The sequence below is a fragment of the Moschus berezovskii genome, chromosome 27 (assembly GCF_049115385.1).
Source record: "Moschus berezovskii isolate FMDL1 chromosome 27, NW_MosBer_1.0, whole genome shotgun sequence".
Taxonomy (NCBI): domain Eukaryota; kingdom Metazoa; phylum Chordata; class Mammalia; order Artiodactyla; family Moschidae; genus Moschus; species Moschus berezovskii.
Genome location: NC_142486.1, coordinates 6,313,325 through 6,329,244, shown reverse-complemented (window position 1 = coordinate 6,329,244; position 15,920 = coordinate 6,313,325). Strand labels below are relative to the sequence as shown.

Below are 15,920 nucleotides of genomic sequence, written 5' to 3'. Positions count from 1 at the left end.
ACTGGACATTTTGATATATGTATACATTGTGAAAAGATTGCCCCAGTCAAGCTAATTTACATATCCATCACCTCTGCATACTAATAGTTGCCATTTTGTGTGTGTCTGGAGAATATGGGAGAATTTTGAGCAAAGGGGTGACAAGATTCAACTTACATTCTTCCGTGTAGTAACCCTTGAGTTGAATGAAGGAATGAAAACAAATCCCCCAAGAGGAGCACCAAAAGCACAGAAATCGAAATGTGACCCCTTTCTCAATCTAGAAACATTTATTTGAATTAGAAAGGGGTCCCCTAAGGCCAGGGTGTGGAGGTTGGCCTGGCCTCAGGCCTGAGACCCAGCAGCCTAAACAGGCTTGGAGGGGCACTTCCTGCTGAGGTTGGTAAGGATCTGGTGCTGCGTGGGCCGGTGGAGAACCACGAAGCTCTCTGGAGGAAGGATGGGACCTCTGTTCTTGTCCACCTGGCCCATCAGCAGGTAACTGATTCCTAGGGAAGGGGAGGGAGGGATTGAAGATTTGTGTAACTGAGGGCTTAGAGAAATACCGCCTCATCCCAGTCCCTCAGGTTCTGCCACCTCCATCGTTTTCATGAGACTCAGTCTCCCTCTACATTTCCCCACATCTCCATTACCTTTCTTCATGGGGGGGCACTGCTTGCAGGGCACATAAAACTTCAGGAGGGTGTCAGTAGGTGGAGAGGGCAGGTCCAGGCCTCCGGTTTTGTAAACACCAGTGACATTGACAGTTGCTGTGAGACCCTCCCCTGGGCCCCGCACCATGGACTTAATCATTCCTGTCACCACTGTGGGAGAGAGGGGGGAGAGGTGAGACAGGAGCCAGGGCAGGGCTGGAACCAGAAGTTAGGGGAGAGCTTTGGGGACAGGAGGGGCGGTTATAGGAGCTGGAAGGGCAGAGCTGGGGGATGGGCTTCTTACCCAGGTCGCTGTTACAGAAGTGGCTCTGCAAGGTGCCTGTCCTCCGGCACTGCTTTGGGCAGGTGACACTGGGTGCATCTGTTGGGGAGGGCGCACCCTTAGTGGAGGGCAACCTACCCAGCAGGGAGGAAGGACCACTTTCCCCACAAAAGTTCAGAGCTCTACCCAGCTTTGGGTCCCAGCACACAGTGCCCGTCCTTAGCACAGAGGCAGCACTCGTGGGTGCTGTAATGAATGACGGCGCAGGAAAGAACTCTGATACAGCTCCCTGAGGCCTGCGTCCCTTCCTCTCCCTTTCCAGACTCACCCGGGCCCACTGGAGTTGCTTCTGCCTTAGGCGCGGCTTTGGGTTTCTCTTCAGGTGGGACTTCGGGCTTGACTTTGGACCCGACTCCGAGCTTGGGGCCCGGGCCGACCTCCCCTGGGCCTCCTTCGGTGGCGCCCCGAGGCTGGGTCCTGTAGGAGGCCGAGAAGCCGTCGGCCGTGACGCTGAGGTCCGAGACGAACTGGACGAGGAGCTCGTTTCCTTCGGAGGTGATGGAACTGCGGGCGGCGGGGCATCGGGGGAGGTGTCAGGCGGGGCAGCGCATCCTGCTCCCTGCCCAGCCCAGAGGTCTTTTGACCTCTGCCCCACGGCTGGCTGCAGCAGCTTCTCAGATTTCGAAAGCTCCACTGGCCTCGTGATCCGCGGACCCAGGCCTGGCGCCAAGCCTCGGCCTGGGCCGCTACCTGCTCCGCCCACCCCGTTTGGGGCTGACACGTAGGCCGCCCGCGGCTTCAGCTAAGCCCCGCCCTCCCGCCGGCCGCGGGGAACGCCGGCTCCCGCACCTGGGGCTGCAGAGACGCCCCGACGCCGTCGCCCACCCAGGTGGCGCCCCCTCACCCCGGGACTGTGTCGCCGCAGAACTTCCCCAGCCGCTTGGCGTCGTCGCTCACGGGTCCGTTGAACACGCTGACCGAGTCGTAGCGGCAGTAGGAGTCGGGCTCCAGGTCAAACTTGCCGAAGGTCAGTGAGATCACCTGGCGGCGGGGCAGAGGCGGAGGCTGCGCAGGGGGACCCCAGGTGGCGGAGGGGTGCGGAGTGCTCACCTCTACCCCGCCGCCGCCTCCGGGACGCTCGCCGGGGCCTCCTGTCTCATCGCCCGCGGGCCCTGGAACCCACCTCTTAATGCATTCACACCGCGGCTCGGAGGAACACACATATTCACCGGAACCCTCCATCGCCGCAGTCCGCAAGGCCAAGCCCTGGCTCATTCTCAAGGAAAAGACCCAGAATCTACATCCAGCGTCACCACCACATACACACACGCACTAATCAGTTTATATATCAGCATCCGGTACCTCGCTCTCTTAAGGCTCTTCACAGTTGTGATTTTACATTTTTTGTTTGGGTGCGAGCAGGTCTGGGTCTGTTTGTGCTCCCCACCATGGCGAGCTCAGTTCTGGGGACACTGTCGATGTTCAGTAAATCTTTGCAGTCTGCATGCTGGAGGGCGCCGCCCGGGTCCCCGAGGGCAACCGGGGCAGGGGGTCAGTACCTGGTCCGGGGGCGCGATGATGTGCCAGGAACAGCTGATGCCAGGGGGGTAATCGGACTCGGGCCAGTTGGGCGTGGTCAGGGTTCCCTGGGCCTTCTCCAGCCGCCCCCCGCAAAATTGGTGCTCTGGGGAGGGGAGAGAGGAGTGGGGGTGGGGGGCGGTGGAGACCCTCGTCAGCTGGAGGAGACCGTGCAGAAAGCGCAGATGTCTGGGTCTCAGGAGGAGGGGGCGAGAGGAGGGAGAGGAAAGAAGGGGGGAAGGTTAGCAGAGATGGGGCTCGGCCGAGCGGGGCTCGGGGAGATTTCGGACCGCGAGGGCTAAGTCTAGGACTGCCGGGCGCCTAGGCGGGCTGTGGACTGGGCCCGCTCCCTTCTTGCCCCTCCCCCTGACCCGAGGCCATATCGCTCCTCTTCCCCTGGGAGATCCCATCTGCCCGGCCCGGCAGAAAAGTCCCCATCACGGCTGGAAGAGTCCCCATGCTATGAGGGTACTCTCAAATTGGGGCACAGTCCCGAGGTCCCTCAGGGGAGATCCCCGCCTTAAAGATTTTAAGGAGACTTCTGCTGCCAGGAGGGGTTGATGGGACCGCAATCGGGAGCCCCCGGGCTGGGTGTAGGGGGCTCCGGGTCGGGGGGAACCTAGTCCCCCAGCCCGGGGGTGCCCCCCGCGCCCGTCAGAGGGAGCCCGATTGCGGACGGGGGCGGGCGTTACTCACCGTCCCAGTAACCCCAGGCCGCCCATTCCACCCGCGGGTCGGTGACCCATTTCCGCCTCGCGCCTGGGGGGGGCCCTGGAAGAGGGGGTGGGTGGGAGCGGGAGAGGGGAGAGAAGACGGGGAGGAGGGACTGAAGGGGCAGTTAGTGAGGAAGAAGGGTAAGGGAGATCAAGGGGGCCCCAGGCTCTTGGGGTGGAGGTTAAGGCTGGGGTGGGGCCTGCGCCGGGGGCGGGGCCAGGAGAGGGGGCGGCGGAGGTGAGGGAGGTCTCACCAGTGCCGGAGGTGGCCCGCCCGCTGTACCAGAGCAGGAAGCCTCGTCCTCCCGTGCCCTCGTCCGATCTCATCCTTAGGGTCACTTGGTTGCCGGAGGCGACTAAGGGCGCGGGTCGGAAGGTCCCGCAGAAGCGTCCGAGCTGCTGGCCCGAGGTTCCAGACCCGGCAAAAATCTCCAGAGCATCGTACCGGCAGCTGGGGTGCTGCTCCAGGTCAAAGACTCGGAAGGAGAGGGACACAGTCTGGCTCTTAGGGACCTGACGTGGGGACAGGGGCGGGGTCCTGTAAAGTCAGGTCAAACACCACCAGGCAGAGGGCACCTCTCTTCCCCCAAGAGTTTCCTACAGAGACTGGGCCTAAAAGGGCCAGACTGGTGGTGCATCACTGCACCAAGACCCAAATGAGGTCTGTGGAGAGACCAGAGGGGGTGGGGATGAAGGTGGGAATGGACAAGCAGGCTCTGCATTAAGGTGTGAGGTCACTTGCCACGTGGTATTGTGGGCACTGACCAGAGGGGAGGGGGCTGGGACTTCCCCAGGGAGAAATGGTGGGACTTGGTGGGGAGGGAATTCCCTTAGCAGTCTGGCCTTTGGCTGCCTGGACCCAGGCCTCAGACACTTGGAGGAGGGAAGAGTGGCCAGAAGGGCCTTCTCACCGTTATTGTCCAGATGCACTCCTTATTGGGAGGGTAGAGGTTGGGGAAACCCTCACTTGCCACGTAACCGGACTCCCCAGTCACATCCCCTCCGCACAGGAACACGGGTCTGGGGAACAGAAGAGAGGTCAGCCCTGAGTGGGGGAGTCCTGGAGAGGCCAGGAGGTAATGAGAATGGGTGGTGAGCAGGGAGCCAGGGGAATGGGGGAGGAAGGCCCAAGGGATCCGAGGCAGTCTCGGCCAGCCCGAACAGGACTGTGGTGGGAAACACTCCAGCAGAGGATCAAGGAAAGCAGGGCCAGCCACTTGGCTGTCCCTCCAGCCCCTCAGAGTCCCTACCCCCCACCCCAACTGGAATTCCGGGAATCCTCCCCTCATTCTCCACCCCCCCTCACCCTGCCTGGCAGTAGGGACAGGAGCCGCCTAACTACTTCCAGATGTGGACACAAGACACGAGGCCATGGGGGGGGGGGTTGGGAAGGGGTGGGGGATGAGGCAGCCAGGGCCCTGCGCTCCCAACCTTTGCCCTGCTCTGCTTCCAGCTAACAGCTTGAGTGTTTGACTCCAAGTCTCCCCCTCGCGCTCCCCTCTTCCCCCCACCACCTTCAGTTCCCTCCTGGAATCCTGACGTCCAGCCACCAGGCAAGTTCAAGGTCTTGGTACTGTCAGGTTCCATGGGGGGGCAAGGGTCTAGATCGATGGGGAGAGGAAGGAGGGCAGAGGAATGGGGAGCAGTGGTGACCCACAGGAAACATTGGTCTGGCAGCAGGAAAGGAGGACTTGGGGGCCAGAGAAGGGTAGGGAGATGTGGCGGTATGTGTGCAGGGGATGTTAGCGAAAGAAGCCACCAGATCTACAGGCATAACCACCCCTTTCCTCCCCAGGAATTAGGGATTTGAAGCTCATTCAAGCCATCTGGAAGGTGCCAAGAGACCTACCTGGTGTAGTTGGGGGTCTGGCCATGGGTGAAAGGCAGCAGCAGAGCCCAGGCAGTGAGGAGGGGCCCCAAGAGGGAGGCTGTGGCAGCAGGCAGCATGGCCAGGGGCGGGGGTGGAGAGAAGTGCTGGGGTCTTCAAGACAGAGGCAGTGGTTGAGTGCGGCAGCGGCGGCAGCGGCAGCAGCAGCAGCAGCGCGGATAATCAGTGCCAGATGAGGCAGCCTCAGGCTTGTGGGCGTGGGGACTGGCCAGTGGGGCGGGCGGCGGGGAAGGCGGGACAGGGAGAGAAGAGCCGGGACAGTGGCGAGTCCAGGGGCCTCTAGGTCCAGGATACACAAATACTGACCTAGTGGGGTGGGGGTGGAGCAATGAAGGGCAGAGGGAGCATCAGGTTCTCAGCATTATCCCGGCGGTCCAGGAACGTCTTCAGCAACCCTGCTCTGCCCAGAGCCCTTCCAGCACAGCCTGGGGTCCTTCCGGCCCACCTGTGCACCTCCCCATTCCCACTTCCTCAGCACCCAGAGGAAGTCCTTCTCTGGACTCCCAACCTCTAATCACTCACTTCCTGACCACCCCCTGGCTCCAGCTTATTTTCCACTTCAAATGTTTACTGTCCTCTCCCTCCAGGGGCCAGACCAGGCCACAGAGAAAGAATGTTGCTTACCCATCTTCTTTCCCAAATACTTGGAGGTATGGGTAGGGGGTGGGAGGCATGGTATGTGGGCAAAGGGAGTGTCTTCCTTACGGAGGAAGGGGAGGATGGAGTAGAAAGTAAGGGAAAGAACAACATGTAAGCTCAGATCTGGAAGGAAAGCAGGAGGAGGAGAGTGGTTGGGGGGAAGGCTGGCTGCACAGGGATGGAGTCAGAAGGAAGCGACTTGCTCAGTCTGGTGGACGGAGGATCCAAGTGGCAGAACCAAGTAGGGGCTGGAGAGGAGAGGAAGCTGTTGGATGTAGGAACTGACAGCCTGGGCTGCTTCTACTCTGCACCCACCCCCACCCCCAGATTTCTCCCAGGCCCCAGGGTTCCAAACCAGGCCTTGATTCAGCCTTTTATTCTATTTGTCAATCAAATCTTTCATCCATGATAGTCAGGTTGGGGGCCCCTCCTGGGCAGCCCCCTGAACATCTCACAAAACCGTTCCCTGCCCAACCTGGCATGTCTAGCAGGCCCCACCCCCTGCAGCCCCTCCCCCCACGCGCATGCGCACACCGTGTTCATAGCTACCACTCCGCCTCTCCTTAGCCCCCGGCCCAGGGCCACACTCTCCCTCCAGGGGTGAGACTAGGAGAGGAGGGGGTCAGCTTTCATGGGGTAGGGGGCCTTGGTCAGCCCCTCCAGCAGCCCTCTGCAGCATATCCAGCGCCTCCCAAAAGAAATCCTTCTGTGCGGCCATCAGGGGCATCCAGCCCACGATCTCCTTCATCTTCTCCATGCGGTCCTGCAGTGTGGGGCAGTTGTGGATCTGGCTGAGGTACTCCTTACAGGCCCAGGCCACCCCGCCAGGGTCCTGGGGTGCTCCAGCCCCCAGGCTGGGCTCAGGGGTCCCCACTGCCTTGCTGGCTGGTAGGTCCCGGTAGGCCGGATGGTGCTCAATGTCGTGGCTGGACAGCATGTAGAGGCACTCTCTGGTGGAGCAGAGAGAGCAGGCGCACAAAGGGACCTGGGGGAGAGGAGACAGGGCGTGGCTGAGCAAGGTTGGGGGGCAGGATGGAGTTCCCCGGAAGACCCAACTGTTGTGTTCCTCCTGCTCAGACCAGCCTGGAGCCAGCAAGTGAGCTGGCTGGCTGAGCCCCAGGGTCGTGTGAGGTCAGAGAGGGCCAGCAGGATCAGCTCAGGGGGAAAGCCAGGAGCCATGGTACACGGCAGGAAAGGGAAGTGGGCGGTGCTGGAAAGTGGGGTCCCTGGGTCCCGGTGGGAGCCCCAGCTCCAGTCCCTTGGGCCCAATGGCTCCGGCCCTCCCCTGTTGCCTGGGCTCTGACCTTGATGTGGAGCTTGACGAAAGAGGCGCTGCCCTTAGGCCAGCCGGGGAGGCGGCCTCCGGCCCCGCAGCCACAACCCAGCAGTTCCTTGCTAAAGTCCGAGCCCTGGCTCAGCACCAGGGAGTGGTTGAGGCCACACCATAGGGCGATGGGGCGCTGGAGATAGTGTACCTGAGGGCACAGGGCGGGGTCCCTAAGTGGGGAACGCTGAGGGACTAGGGGTGCAGCTTGCAGAAGGGTGACAGAAGGGCTCAGGGCAGAGTCTAGGGAAATGAGGGGAGGGAGGAGATGGGCCCAAGAACAGCCTCCCCGTCCCCCGACAGGCAGCATGGCTCCTCGCTTCTCCCACAGCCCCCGTCTGAGCACAGAAGTGCTAGCACAGCTGTTGCTTCCTCCTCTCCGCTCCCTGGAAAACAGGCTTCCTGCCCAAGGCCAGGGCCTGCTGTCTGCATCCCGGTCTCACCACCAGGCCTGCGCCTGTCCAGTCTCTCGTTCTGCCTTCCAGCCTTGAGGGGGAAGAAAGAGCCTCTCTCTCTGTCCCTGTGCCATTCCAGTAAGGACCTGCCTTCCATGGATTCCTTCTTTCCATCACTAGCATTCTCAGTCTGCCATATCATCACCTTTCAAAATGGCCACACTGTTCTGGAAAAACACTTCCACCTGACTCCTGCTGCTTCCGACCTCTGTGTTTTAGGCAGCAAGACTGGCTATATAATCAGTCTGAGATGGACCTCTTCTTGTTCTTTCCACAGCCGGTCTTGCCTGAACCTTCTGTGATCTGACTTCTGTCCCTACTATTCTATGACTTCTCTCCTAAGGCACTGGACCTGCCAGCAGGCAAATCCCAGGGCCTCTCCTGCATGCTTGTTCCTGAGACTGTGAGCGCTTTAATTGTGATGATGTAGATACATAATTTATGGCCATTATAGGAATTTTTATAGGAAAAATTATAAAATATTGTCAAGCAAAAATTCATTTAAAAATCACTGGAAGAAGCCCCACCGCCTTCTATTAACCTCTTGCTGGGCATTCTTCCTCAGTGTTGCCTCTATAAATATACACACACAAGCTGTATATTTTTAAACAAAAATGGGATTGTGCTGTGTAAACCATTTCTTGATTTTTTTTTTCTCTATTAAAAGTATGGGAACTTCCCTGGTGGTCCAGTGGCTAAGACTCTGCGCTCCCAATGCAGGGGGCCGGGTTGGATTCCTGGTCAGGGAACTAGATCCCACATGCTGCAATTAAAGATCCTCCATGCTGCAATGAAGACCAAAGATCTGCGATTTGCAACTATAGCTGATGCAGCTATAGATAGATATGCCAGATATATCCATGTGTATTTACACACACACACACACACATATGGCACAACTTGGACCCCTGCTAGTCCAGTGGTTGAGATTCTGTGCTTCCACTGCAAGGGGGAAGGGTCTAATCCCTGGTCAGGTGAGAAGGTCAGGTCAGATCCTGCATAATCGCTGCTGTGCGTGCATGCTCATTTGTGTCCAACACTTTTGTGACCCCATGGATTGTAGCCCACCAGGCTCCTCTGTCCATGGGATTTTTCAGGCAAGAATACTGGAGTGAGTTGCCATTTCCTCCTCCAGGGGATCTTCCCAACCCAGGGATGGAAACTGCCGTTTCCCACATGTCCTGCACTGCAGGTGGATTCTTTACCACTGAGGCACCTGAGAAGTCTGTATAATGTGTGCAGCACCCCTGCCAAGAAAAAAGGCACAACCATCTTTCCATGTCCGGGAGCATATTCCTGCATCATCACTGTCACTATTAATCACCCCCTCCTGGGTGAAACTTTCTGTACCCATGAGATGTGGCATCTGAGGGTGTGTCTCTGTCTGAGACAAGTTTCAATCCCTCTGTCCACAATGGTGACTACCAAGCAGCTTTGCTCCCCTTATCTCTACTTTTGTCATTTCAACTTTGTTCCAACTTGGAATCAGCTAGACATTTCTATTTCAGTGTTTTACTCTCATTGCAAAAAAAAAAAAGAGGCGAAATTCACTTTCTCCCCCGAAACTAGCATTCCTCTCCAACTGGCGTGTTTACTTGCAATACTGTCTATTGCCAGGGCCAGCTATGTCCTACCCTGCTGTCCTCATGTAATTACTTTCCAGAAGCTGTTCGTTTTCTTTTAAAACACCTCACGTCTCCATTCCTTTCTGTTCCTGCTCCCACTGTGCCAGTCCTAACCCCTTGTCTCAAACCAGAGTGTCCCTCAACAGCCTCTGGGGGTTCCTCTCACTGTACCCTCTGGCCAGGTGACCCAGTCTCAATTATCCAGGGGGGTTGTCTTCTCCTGCTCCAGAACGCATAACTGCTGTTTCCCAAAGCAACACTTCTGTAGGCTTGTGTCCACCTATAGGGCTTCCCTGGTGGCTCAGATAGTAAAGAATCTGCCTGCAATGCGGGAGACCCAGGTTTGATCCCTGGGTCAGGAAGATCCCCTGGGGAAGGGAATGGCTACTCACTGCAGTATTCTTGCCTGGAGAATTCCATGGACAGAAGAGCCTGGCAGGCTACAGTTTACAGGGTCGCAGAGTCAGACAAGACCGAGCAACTAACACAATACCACCTTAATACCACCTTGTAGCTACTGAATTCCAAAACACTGCTCTAGTCAGGCCAATCTTTCCACCTTCCCAGGGATGTGCAAGCTGTGTCCCCACCCCCGTTACACAGGATGCCTTTCCCAGTACCCACCCAAATCCTCTCTAACCCACTGAGATGCTCACATCTTACCTCCTCAAGTTACTTCAGCCCACCCAGGTCTCCTCATGTCACTAAACTCCTACTGCCCTAACAGCACAAGCCACACCAAATTCACCTCGTGGTGCCAACCTGGGTGAGACATGCAACAGTAGCACAAGCATTACAAACTGGTTGACTTCCTAGGTATTAGACAGTGGATTCTGGGACTTCCCTGGTGGTCCAGTGCCCAAGACTCCGTGCTCCCAATGCAGGGGCCTGGGTTTGATTCCTGGTCAAGGAACTAGATCCCACGTGCTGCAATTGAAAGATCCCACACGCTGCAACTAAGACCCAGTGCAGCCGAATAAATACAGTATTTTTAAAGAAGTGGATTCTATGGAAATTAGAGGCGTGGAGAGATCCAGGGGTCAGGGAATTAGGGAAAAGGGGGCAGGATGAGTAGCTGGGAAGCAGTCTCACCTGTGTGGGTTCCCCTCTGTCCATTTTGTCCCCTGTTCCCAGCTGCCCATATCTGTTATTTCCCTGCATAAAGATTCGGCCAAATTCATCCACCAGGCCAAGGTGATTGTAGCCAAGAGCACAGAATAGGATCTACAAAGTAAGGCAGAAAGGAAAAGTGAGTGTTCAGTCATCTTTGGAGGAACTCTGAGTTCCAGAGTCTCCCCACTGCTGACCTGCCCTCCCCAGCTGATGGCTTCCAGTTGTGCCTTCCATGTCACCCCTCTCCCAGGTCCCCTTTCCGTCTCTGATCAATCATTTGATTCCTGCTCATAGTTCAGACCTTCAGTACCTTGCCGTCCCCTAAGCCCCCCACTCTGGTCTGCCCCGCCTCTGCCCTCCCAAGGATCCTACCTTGGCAGGCAGTGAGAGTGCAAGCGGCATCTGCTGGTCCAGGGGGTCAAAGGCTTGAAGGGTCCCAAAGAGATCACGATACACCCCTGGGGTATGCACCTCAAAATACACTCCCCCCTGGTCTGGGGGGTCAGGAGCCCTCAGCTCAGCAGCTTCGGGCACCCATGTCCTAGGGATCGGGCCCTACCTGGGATGAAAGGTGCAAGTTCTGGGGAGTCTCACACCCATTAGAAATGCACCAGCTATGATGTCTGGGAACTTAAACACCTGTTTTGACTAGGATGCCCTATGGATCCCCTGCCAAGCTGGAATAAGGATAAGGGAGGGCTCTATATCTGGAAGGTCTGTCTGAGATTGGGGTCTGGAGAAGCAGGAAGATAGTTGTCTTTCTTACCTGTGATGTAGAGAGTACTGCTCTGGTTGGAAGCCATGCAGGCCACACGCAGGTGAGGAAGGCAACGGGACACCTTTCTCAGGGCCAGCTGAACCGTGTAGGAGCGTGGTTGATCCAGCTGGGTCTCATTCACGACCAAAGAGTAGATCTTGCCTTCCTCTGGGGGAGGGGACAGGGAGGCAGACAACTGTGTGGGGAAGGGGACCCTCCAATAGCCACATTAATTTCTTTTTAAATAAAAATGTTATTTATTTGTTGATGCCATGCTGTGCGGCATGCCGGATGGTTCCTGGACCAGGGATTGAACCTGGGCCTGCCACATCCAAAGTGCCAAATCCTAACCACTAGGCCACCAGGGAACTCCCAACCACATTAACTTCTCAAGAGACTCCCTAAACCCTAACAAGACAAAACATTTACTGCCCTAGAGTGGGCTGAAGGGAAAAGTGTAGAGAAGAAGAAAGGCGTGGTGATGGGGGGTGACTTTAAGTTCCCCGGCCTCTCACCACCGAAAATCAACCAGGGGAGTTCTTCAGTGTGAGGGATGAGTGAAGAGAAAACCTAGCAGGTGGATTTGGTGGAATCTAATTTGATTCCTGGTTGGGAAGAATGATGTCTGGGGATTCAGGGCTCTGCCTAGCATTAAGAAGTCCAGAAGGGTGGGGGGTGGGGTGGGGGGGAGTGTTCGCTGGTGGTTCAGTGGTTAGGACTCTGTGATTCCACTGCAGGGTACCCAGGTTCAACTTCACAAGCTGTGAAGCATGACCAAAAGAAAAAGAAGTCCAGAAGGTCTCAGGTCTGGGGGCTTGGGAGTGTGGTCAAATCTAGGGAACACTGAGAAAAAGATGGGGATAGTTGGGTATAAAGTACAGTGCCTGGTGGAGGTTTGGATGCTTAGAATTTTAAAAATCAGTGCAGGGACTTCCCTGGTGGTTCAGTGGTTAAGATTCCACCTTCCAAAGCAAGGGGGGTGGGTTCAATCCCAAGTTGGGGGTACTAACATCCCACAAGCATGGGGTGTGGCCAAAAAATAAATTAATGGAGTTCCCTGGTGGTCCAATGGTTAGGACCCGGCGTTTTCACTGCCATGGCCCCAGGTTCATTCCCTGGTTGGGGAATTAAGATCCCACATGCCATAAGTAAGTAAGTGTTAGTCGCTCAGTCGTGCCTGACTCTTTGCGACCCCATGGACTGCAGCCCACCAGGCTCCTCTATCCATGAGATTTTCCAGGCAAGGATACTGCAGTGGGTTGCCATTTCCTTCGCCAGGGGATCTTCCCAACCCAGGGATCGAACCCGGGTCTGCTGCACTGCAGGCAGATTCTTTACCAACTGAGCTGTAAGGGAAGCCCTCCACATACCATGCAGAGTAGCAAAAAAATAAAAAGAAATCAGGCATTCACTGGAACAGTGGTTTCCAAACCATTTTTTGCATCAGGGCCCTTTATTCCTATGACACGTTACCCAGAATCCTAGACTAGCAGAGAGATAAAAGCAGAGATACTTGGTTTGACACCAGGATGAGGTGCCCCCTCTCTCCCCACCTCCTGCCACGGGTCCTAAAGACTCTAGGAAAACAATATGTAAACCAGTTGATTTAAGCCTCACCTGTGAGGAGCAGCAGGGCCCGCTGCGTCTCCTGACCAACCAGCACAATCTGCTTGAAGCTCATGGAGTGGTGGAAGGTCATCTTGAAGACCCGCTGCCCGCTGGACTGCAGGTAGACCTCGACACAGTCGCAGGCCCGGCTGCTGGTCGGCGTGCCCACCACTCCTGGCTGCTCCCGAGTGGCCAACACGTAGAGGTATTTGCGGTAAACTGTGTCGCATCTCGGGTCTGAGGCAAACTGTAGGGAAACACAACAGTGGGACAAGACGAAGGTGTCCGGGGTCTAGAACCTTGCAGTGGGATGAGGCTGGGGCAGCTGGACCCGGGGGTAGGCGATGAGATACTTGGGTGAGGGGCTGGGAAATGCGGACTTGGTTTCAGGTTCCTGGTATAGGAGGGCGCTGTCCTGCGGATGCCAGCTCGGGACTGGTGTGGCCCTGGGTTCCCGGAGGAAAGATGGGGTTTCGGCTGCCCGGGTCCTGTTACTCACGTCCTTGGCTCCACGACACAACACAACATAGCGGCAGGCCCGCTTCCACTGGATCTGGCCAAGGCTGGAGGAGACCAGGGCATTTTTGAGGAAGAAGAGGGTCCCTGCGTAGTCAAGAATGAAGACGTGGTCCTTGGTGGGCAGGAAGCGGCGGTAGCCATGGGCTAGCTGGGGAGCTACACTCTTGCTGAGACAGCGGCGGCGGCCCCCAAATGCCTGGAAATGCAGGCCCTTTGTGTCTGGAGAAGACAGACAGAGGGGAATTTAAAGGCTCAGGAAGGCACAAGGGAGATGAATCAGAGTTTGGGCAAACTACGTTTCTCAATGGATGGGTGTTTAGCTCCTCCCATCCCCATGCCTGGAGAGTTACCCCTTCCAAAGGCCCTGTGCAATGCTCAGGAGATACCTGAAATTATGCCCCATGTCTGAACTAAAATTCTCTGCCTGACCTCAGCCCAGGGCCAAACACATGCTACTAAGTGAGCACTTCTTTGGTTCAAACTTGCATTGAAGTGGAGACATCAAAGGACTTAACAAGAATTCACAGAAAAGTAGAAAGAGGAGTGAAAAGGAATGACTGGGAAAAGCCGGTAGCCCTCCCTTGTCCCTAGCTCTGGATGTGCTATCTGGATCTCCGTTCATTCTGGTGTGTGAGATGAAGCTACTGGATTGGAGATTAGAGCATATCTCTCAACCTGGGGGTGATTTTTGTCCCTCAGCAGACATTGGCTGTCACAGCTGGGGGAGGTGCTATTGGTATGTAGTGGGTAGAGATGAGGGAAATTGCTAAACATCCCACAAATGCACAGGACAGCCCCCTCACCTGACTTCAAATAATTATTTGTCCCCAAGTTTTATTAGGGACCAGGTTGAGAAATCCTGGTTTAGGGGAGGGAAAACTCCAGGTATTGGGAGAGGAGGATGTCTCAAGGTGAAATGTGGAAGTGTTTGAATGTGGTGGGCAACTTGGCAGGGATGCTAGGAGGAGTGGGGGCTCTGGGTGACACGTCTATCTGAGAGCAGCTCTAGAGACTTGGAGTAAGACCTTGCTGAAGGGTGTTTCAATCTAAGTTTCTTCCAGAGAAAGGGGTCCTGGAAGGTTGGCTGGGAATACTGAGGTCATCAAAGAACTTTATGGAGCAGGAGGGACCCCAGGATAAGGTAGGACAGAGGCAGAGAGAACTAGAGGTTTGGGGGGAAGGTGTACAGTTCAGAATGGCAGCTCTCTTCCAGGGGCGGAGCCCAGAACCCTGCTCCCGAAGGCGAGGACTGAGCCGGTGACAGATGCGTCTCCACACGCCCTCGGTGTCGCACACTTGGTGGAAGTAGTGGCAGGTCTGGCCGAGAGCGACCACATCTCTGACTGGGAGGAATGAGATGATGTGCTCCACCTGGGGCAGGACGGGGAAAGCAGGGGTCAGGGGGCACCCCCCTCCAGCCGTTCTGCCCTCCGGCTCCTTTATTCTTAGCACCAACACCCCCACCCCCAAGGACTCACCAGCTCTGGGGGGAACAACTGAACAGAAACAGGGTTTCCTCGCCCCTTCTTCTCTTCACCCCCAGGTTCTGAAGGGCCACTTGAAGGGCAGCTCCGTTTTACCTGCCCAAGGAGAAGGGGGCGCACATGATTCGGTCATGCCTCTCTTTCTCCCTTCTCTTACTTATTAACTGCTATTTTGGGGGGCCCATTGCTCTGCCTCCCAGCTCTGTGCTGTCAGAGCCTGCCATCTTTTTCCTCTGGGTCCGTGGGTTACCCTTCCTGGTCTGCCTGGCTCCTTATCCAACTCCTCCCCTGACCTCCAGCTGCCATCCTGCTGCCCCCCGCCTTGCCTCACCACCCTCCCCCCTCACCCTGAGCCCCTCCTCCCGTCTGCACAGCCCGTTCAATTTTTGCAGCTTCCGGCTCCGGCTTCTCCTCACCATCCTGACTGCCCCCTCCCTGCTCTTGCCCTTATCTCTCCGGGCCCCTTGGCCCCCCGTACTCAGCTCCCTGGCCCCCGTCCCTGCTGCCTTTCCCACACCATGTCCCCTGCCTGGGCTTGGGGGACTTTCTGGGGCCCCTTGGCCTGCTAGGCTCCTCCCCTATGGAGTCTAGGGCAGACAAACCTCTCTCTGTGACCTCACCACCCAGCCACTGTGACCTATTTTTCCCCAAGCTTGCCTGGGATTTTCTCTCTCAGCTCCTTGGTTCTAGCTCAGTTCTGGCCACCCAGGTGCTCATGGGATATGCACTGGACAGGAGAAGTAAAGTGTGAGCTACTGGTAGATGAGGCCTTTCCTTTCAGGGTGTTTTTTCCACCTGATGCTCTTTTAGCAAGAGAAGCACTGGTGAATTCTTCATATCTCAGCAGGTCAGACCCGCCAGGGGATTTGTAGCTCAAGAATATATAAAAAAAAAAGTATAAACTCAGTTTGACAGGCGAGGGGGAAAGGTGATCCTGTTAATTAGACCATTTATCTGATGACAGCATGCATCAGATGACAGTGGGCACAGCACTGAAAAACACTACTTTTTCTCATGAAGAACATATCCAAAAGTAGACTTCTTTCCTGGGACAGTAACATGGTTGCATGCATGAAGGGCAACCTATTAAGGTGGAAGAAAGGAATAGATTTACTCTGAAAGCTTAGGATATCTCCCAGAGTCTAAGCTATTAACTTAGTCTTATGGGGAGAGGGGGATGACATGGATGAGAAGCAGGAGTTGGGGCTGCATCGGTCCATGTGGGGGACAGAAGATCTGCACCGATACATCCAAGGAGTGGCTGGCTGTCCCAGCAACGCTGAAGAATTCAGGCCTGGACAA

The 15,920-nt window shown here is 56.2% G+C and overlaps 2 protein-coding genes across 2 annotated transcripts; both read right to left on the bottom strand.

Annotated features, from left to right (window-relative positions):
* Positions 1-250: 250 nt before the first annotated feature.
* On the bottom strand, positions 251-5,262 carry PCOLCE (procollagen C-endopeptidase enhancer). The gene is made up of 9 exons (XM_055410180.2): positions 5,056-5,262; positions 4,118-4,226; positions 3,461-3,719; positions 2,475-2,599; positions 1,820-1,956; positions 1,244-1,479; positions 937-1,014; positions 633-803; positions 251-488 (listed from the first exon to the last, which is right to left on the bottom strand). The coding sequence occupies exons 1-9, from the start codon at positions 5,151-5,153 to the stop codon at positions 346-348; spliced, it is 1,356 nt and encodes a 451-aa protein (XP_055266155.1). The 5' UTR covers positions 5,154-5,262; the 3' UTR covers positions 251-345.
* A 396-nt stretch (positions 5,263-5,658) lies between these two features.
* Positions 5,659-15,052, bottom strand: FBXO24 (F-box protein 24). The gene is made up of 10 exons (XM_055408834.2): positions 14,966-15,052; positions 14,613-14,714; positions 14,322-14,505; positions 13,115-13,353; positions 12,625-12,862; positions 11,017-11,175; positions 10,623-10,744; positions 10,230-10,361; positions 7,038-7,208; positions 5,659-6,718 (listed from the first exon to the last, which is right to left on the bottom strand). Exons 1-10 carry the CDS (start codon positions 15,035-15,037, stop codon positions 6,356-6,358), a joined length of 1,782 nt encoding a protein of 593 aa, XP_055264809.2. The 5' UTR covers positions 15,038-15,052; the 3' UTR covers positions 5,659-6,355.
* Positions 15,053-15,920: the final 868 nt, after the last annotated feature.

Excerpts from the sequence above, each read along its gene's own strand:
- FBXO24 (XM_055408834.2), bottom strand. The coding sequence starts at position 15,037 with ATGGTGAGGAGAAGCCGGAGCCGGAAGCTGCAAAAATTGAACGGGCTG. Across the intron at positions 14,715-14,965 it reads GACGGGAGGAGGGGCTCAGG|GTAAAACGGAGCTGCCCTTC; the intron begins GTGAGGGGGGAG and ends CTCCTTGGGCAG. Across the intron at positions 13,354-14,321 it reads GAGAGCTGCCATTCTGAACT|ACACAAAGGGCCTGCATTTC; the intron begins GTACACCTTCCC and ends TGTCTTCTCCAG.
- PCOLCE (XM_055410180.2), bottom strand. The coding sequence starts at position 5,153 with ATGCTGCCTGCTGCCACAGCCTCCCTCTTGGGGCCCCTCCTCACTGCC. Across the intron at positions 4,227-5,055 it reads CAGACCCCCAACTACACCAG|ACCCGTGTTCCTGTGCGGAG; the intron begins GTAGGTCTCTTG and ends TCTGTTCCCCAG. Across the intron at positions 3,720-4,117 it reads AGTGCATCTGGACAATAACG|GTCCCTAAGAGCCAGACTGT; the intron begins GTGAGAAGGCCC and ends TCCCCACGTCAG.